This window comes from Centruroides sculpturatus, unplaced genomic scaffold (genome assembly GCF_000671375.1).
Source record: "Centruroides sculpturatus isolate CEXI.00-Female unplaced genomic scaffold, Cexi_2.0 scaffold564, whole genome shotgun sequence".
Lineage (NCBI taxonomy): Eukaryota > Metazoa > Arthropoda > Arachnida > Scorpiones > Buthidae > Centruroides > Centruroides sculpturatus.
Genome location: NW_019384878.1, coordinates 13,539 through 19,618, shown reverse-complemented (window position 1 = coordinate 19,618; position 6,080 = coordinate 13,539). Strand labels below are relative to the sequence as shown.

General features: G+C 29.3%; 1 protein-coding gene across 1 annotated transcript in view; it reads right to left on the bottom strand.

The window, feature by feature from the left end:
- The window catches only part of LOC111630985 (V-type proton ATPase 116 kDa subunit a-like), a 58,423-nt gene that overhangs the window by 44,991 nt on the left and 7,352 nt on the right, over positions 1–6,080 (bottom strand). Inside the window, exon 3 of the mRNA XM_023375164.1 lies at positions 478–575. Coding sequence (XP_023230932.1) covers positions 478–575 — 98 coding nt within the window. The remainder of the gene's footprint in view (positions 1–477; positions 576–6,080) is intronic.

The following is a 6,080-nucleotide window of genomic DNA, read 5'->3' as shown; positions in this document are numbered from 1 at the left end:
CCACATGACATTTGCATAGTGCTACGGTTCAGTAAGCACTAATTGGTCAGCGAGTCCGATGTTGACGCTATAAAAAGGCGACAGTTCGACACACCGGATATACGTCACTCTCGTCTAAATTCGACTTGGGAATTTTTTTGTTCAATAATAAATGTGAATTCTTCTTCCTGGAAAAAAGAACACATTCCTTGAAAATAAGACCTAGCGCATTTTTCAGAGCAAAAATTAATATAAGACACTGTCTTATTTTCGGGGAAACACGGTAGTAAAATAATTTTAATATTAATAATAATAATTTAGTAACATAAATTTATTCATAGTAAAATGTACTCGCGGGCCGTAAAAATTATTTGGCGGGCCGTATATGGCCCGCGGGCCGCCAGTTGGACAGCGCTGGGATAAACAATGCTCTACTGTAATATTAACAATAATATTGATTATTTAACTTTAATATCTAATTCTGTATTCATTACTTACCTCAAGATCAATTATTTCTTTTGGAAGAGGTGCTTCAGGATTATCACCTGCATCAAATATGGGAATGTTTTCTTTTTTTATTTCTGTTTCCAGAAAACCTATTAAAATACATAAATAAATATTGAATTAAATCATTGTTATATATACTTTAAGTTATCTGTCTAACATTATTACAACTTATTTTTAAGATAATATATGCAATTAACATGCATAGCTAGTTGCCAACTTATCAGTAAATCCACAACTAAACAATCATTAGTGTGCTATATCCAACTAAATTCCATTTCTTCTATTTTGAAAAGCAACAGTTTCATTGCCTGAAAAATAAAATATTCTGTAGTTTTTTAGTTACAGTGATAAAAAAGGAACCAGTGCTAAAACTCACATTCAAATAAATGTGTTCCATTTTGTCAACTAAAATCACTATTAGACACTTAGACATTATGGGTAGAGGAAAGAATTGCCAAATTGTCCAACAGTGTCATAATGTGATACTTTAAAAATTGTAAAGTAGTAATTTAAAAGAAAAATGACAAACTACTATTACAAGCTTGGAGATTGTAGCTTTTACAGTTTAAATCATTGATGATTTAAACTGTAAAAGTTATAGCCTCCAAGACAATTCTGGTCCAGGGCACATATTAATCTGGCCTGTAAACATATTTGACATCACTTATGATAGAAATAGACCTACCTTTTGTATACATGGAATATACAATATATTTAGCCTGTTAAGATTGTAGGATTAATAGGATAAGGCAAGGCAACACATGTTAAAGTCTGCCAAAGGAAAGTGTCTCCCAGAAAGACTTTCTACAGAAACTGGCTCCACTTTATAGATTAGATATGTGAAGAGGACCCAGAAAATTCCATGAGCCTATTAATCAGGCATGAACCTGAAACGAACTACCAGCATTTAGTGGTTTTATCCATTTGGTCACCAATAGACTTGAATTATACACAAGCCTGCCATCAAAAAGTTTGGGCACCATTGGTTTAAATAAAAGCATTTGATATTTCTGTGCTTTTAATATATAAAATTATAAATATAAATATATATATATATGTATATGTATATATACGTTAGCCTATTTAAAAAAAATAGTAAATAAATGTCAACAGTTTGATTATCTCTATAAATATTTTGTTTTCAACAAAAGAAATTCAACACAGTACTTACTTAGACACAACAAAATATAGTAGCATGATCCCGAAGACTAGAAAGTTTGTCTCAAGTCTAAATTGCAACTAAATATCCACCACTGTACTGTACATTAGTCACCACTTTCCACAGGAACATTATGAAGACTAGATGTCCGGTTTGACGAATAAGTAAGTAGGTTGNCGCCCCCTAGTGGGCGTTCCAGCAGCATTACAAATTCCTGAGGCATGTTTAATGCACTTAATATATGAAAGTTGTGTGCGCTTAATGTTTAAAAGTTTGATGCAGTTAATATATATAAATGTATACAATTCTTCATCTTAGAAACTAAACTTAAAATATCAATACACAAACAGCAAACAGTATTTGTACATGAGAAAGTGAAGCTATTCTTTACTCAAAATTGTTCAATAGAATTAATATAATTAAAAAATCAAGTATAAATATATACAAATCTTCATGTTAAAAAGTAATGTTAACAGATCAATACACAGCAAATAGTATATCTGTATTACGGACTGAAGATATTCTTTAGCTGTATTCTGTATTCCATCATTTATCCCATCATAAAACTTCTGTATACACAACATTTTTGGTAAAAAAAGTATTATTATTTGGAATCAATTTGCCTTGTGTCATTTTGTCTTCTGTGCCGTTTTGCTTCTGCCTGCCTGTGCAACATTGCAGATCTCAGCACATGAGTTTCATTCTGCAAGCCTCCACGTGTTGATTGTGCTATTCTCTGTAATGTTTCCTGCGCACGTCTCTCCCTTTGTCTCGCAGCAGCGGCATCTTTACGTTCCTCCACAGTGGTGTATTTCTTTGGTCGTGGCATGAAAGGTTTCTATTTTTATGTTAAAATATTACCTTAACTATTTTAAACGTTATTGTTTTATCGTAGCGGTTCAAATCTATGTGGTTTTTCGTTATTCGCCTCCTAATGAACATTACAGGCATTCCGTGACAATAATAAATTCCTATTACAAATATATTGAATTATTTATATTGTTATATTGACCAAATAATAATTTATTGGTCAAATTAATAATAATAATTTATATTGTTAATTTAAATAATAAATAAAATTGTTAATTTAATTTGGTGTTTGAAATATGACACACGATAGGGGCGCCTCTAGTGTCCGTTATGAAACGGTTACGGGACGGACACGAAATGAATGGGTTATATATATAGATATATATATATAAATATTTGGTTTCAATAAATTATTACATCTACCTATTTTTACCAGTAAAAATTTACCAGTAAAAAAATTAAATTATCAGTGTATTCATTAATACATTTTTTAAATGATTACCAGTTGATTGCAATCCCTATCATTGACTTAATTTTCAACATTTACAAACATGATTGTAAAAGAAAATGTAATGCTGAGTTTAGTAGCATCAATATTGCTGTCAATTACAAATAAAGTTTCCTTCATTTTAAAATATAGTGGAAACTTAATTATCAAAACTTGATGGAATCAGGAGTCTTTCATATAAACAAAATTTAGATAATCCAGAAATTTGTTTTTATGTTTCGGGTAATCAAGCATTGTGTATTTAAAGTTTCATGAACTATAAATACTGTGCAATTGCCATTTTTGAAAGTAAATTAATTTTCTCAAAATCTAATATATTGTTACATATATAATATATATGACCTAATTTCACAGTGCTACAATCAACAAATGACATAATAATTTCTAGTTACATGGAGAGTTTGGCCTCCACATATTATATGCAACATGCTATAGTTTTTTTTAACCCTTTCACATAATTGAGTTTCTACTGTAATTAAGTTTTAAGAACTTGAAAATTATCTACTTTCATTTTCAGATAAGTTACAGGTTAACCAAAATAGAAATAAACAAACATCGCTAAACCCGATACATAACATAACTAAACACCAACGATATGCCGAAAATCTATCGGGCTAGTATTAGGCTAATTTTACTAAATGAATTACATAACCAATTTGGCTCTAGAGGTAGGCGTTAGGCACCATCTCTTATTAATATTAATAATTATAAATTAATTAATTTCTCCCAGCAGTTCTAAATAGATTTTTTCTCCCAGCAGTTCTAAATAGATTTTTTCTCCCAGCGGTTCTAAATTATTTAAATTAATTAATTTATTTATAATTATTAATGTTAATAAGAGATGGCGCCTAACGCTTACCTCTAGAGACAAATTGGTTACGTAATTCATTTAGTAATTAGCCTAATACTAGCCCGATAGATTTTCGGCATATCGTTGGTGCAAAATAGAAATTAAACTGAAAATAATCAATTCATTTTTCTATTTCTATTATCAGTTTCAGGCTATATGGAGCCAGGACTTATACAGAAGTAAATTTCATTGCATTTTATGAAGTGATATGCTTTTAACTCATTTAGCATTTTTTGTTTTAAAACTCCTCATAATAACAGAACAATTTATCACACATGAAATGGTCAATGGAAATTTTTTGCAAGTGAAAACTAACTCAAATATTAAAAGTAACATGTGTATATGTTACATGAAAAATATGACAATTTATAGGTCAAATGCAAATAAGCATATCCTATATACTGTATATGTATATGCATAGCTAGGAGTCTGCAAACAATTTTTGGTATTTAAAGGAGTCCATAGATTTGATTAGTTTGAAAATCATTGTTTTCAATAATATGTAAAACAATTTAATATTTAAAAGTTTTCAAGATTTAAGTCTTACATTTTAAGTATAATAAATTTTGAAGTGTTATAAAATTTTACTTAAATTGTAGAAGAAAAATTTTTAAGTGTTTAATTCTGCTATTAAAATTGAGATGATAATACATATCTTAATAAAAATTAAAATACATTTAATGTCAAACTTTTTAAATTAATTACACTTCCTATCCCAAATGTATAAATAATAATTGTATTTGGAGAATGAGTAATGTTCCATTTAGACAATAAAATAAAACTACTAATAATAAAACAATAAATATTCATTTCTTTAAACAGAATATTAAAGACAATCTAGTTTTTTATCTAATAATATTTAACAAAATTTTTTAGCTACATTTAATATCATCTTGAACAGAATGTAATCAAAGACATTTCATTTATCTTCATCTTTATGTACATTTACAAAAACATAGAAAATAATATATTCAGAAACTAAAATGATTTGTAATTGCATCTAATTTTGAATTTTACTTTGATATTATTAAATTAATTTGTCTTTCCTCTACTAAAGCTAAATTAATATAGTAAACATATGGGTACCATGCAAAAGTAAAGAGCTGCCTAAATAAATTAGATATATCCATAAAGCTAAACTAATTAATATAATGTTGAAAACTGCAGAAACATATAGACAAAAGAATAGATTTTCTTGAATTAATAAAACAGTAATATTAGCAAATTAAATATAACATTATGATTTAAATACATTCTATTTCCTTTATACATTTCTTATATAAATATTAAACTCACATATAATAAGCAATTATTTATTGTGACATTGTCACATGTCAGGCTGCAATTTTTAATCATATTTTAAAATTATTTAATTTAAAATATATGCTCTCCACCTCAAATTAGTAGTGGCTTGCCCCTGTACAATGTACTTTTCCTTTAACAATAGAGTTGTGCCGGTCATCTCTCTAACATCTTTCAGGGAAAAATTTTTGAATTGAAATAACATGACTTCTGGTTTGCATTGGAAGTTCATATATAGTTAATTGGGCCTCCTGCCTCTAAGGTTTCCATATCTGGTCTCGTCTTTCATCCATCTAACTCCGTTCTTGAGATTAAGGAAAGACAGACAGACAACAGTGGAAATTTATAGGTCTACAATTTTTTCAAATTGCAGCCCAAAAAGAAAAATATTCAATCTCCTGATTAAAATCATTCTTTTATCATATTAAAATTATTGCATCAGATATGATAAATGTGCAGAAATTTAATAGAGCAACTTTAGTAAATATATTAACAGAGGTCTCATTCTTGCAAACTCTATTGCACCCATTCTAAAACAGCACAAAATGTATCTTATGCAGTCGTCAATCATTTGAGTGGGATCCCACAGATGTTTAGACACTGATCTTAACACCCCTCCTTCAATAATTTTGTAAAGGAGTATATTTTTTTATTAAATTGTTTTCATCCTGTTCAATTTACAAATAACTTCAAACTTTACTTCTGTGGCCGCCAGCGCCAGAGATCCTGAACACTGTCTGGCAACACTTGCCAAGATCACGAACTCTGTCTGGCAACACTTGCCAACAAGAGTGGCTGGCAACGTCAAAAAAGAAAAGGCGCGAAAGTTCGTTGGATTTTGTCCGGGTGTTGCCCGAGGATGTCTGTGACAGTTCTAACCTTTTCTAATAAAGTTCTTTTTTGTTACTGTTCGTGTTTGCCTGCTTAATGTTAGATCTAAACATCAGTAGGATTGAATGACAAAG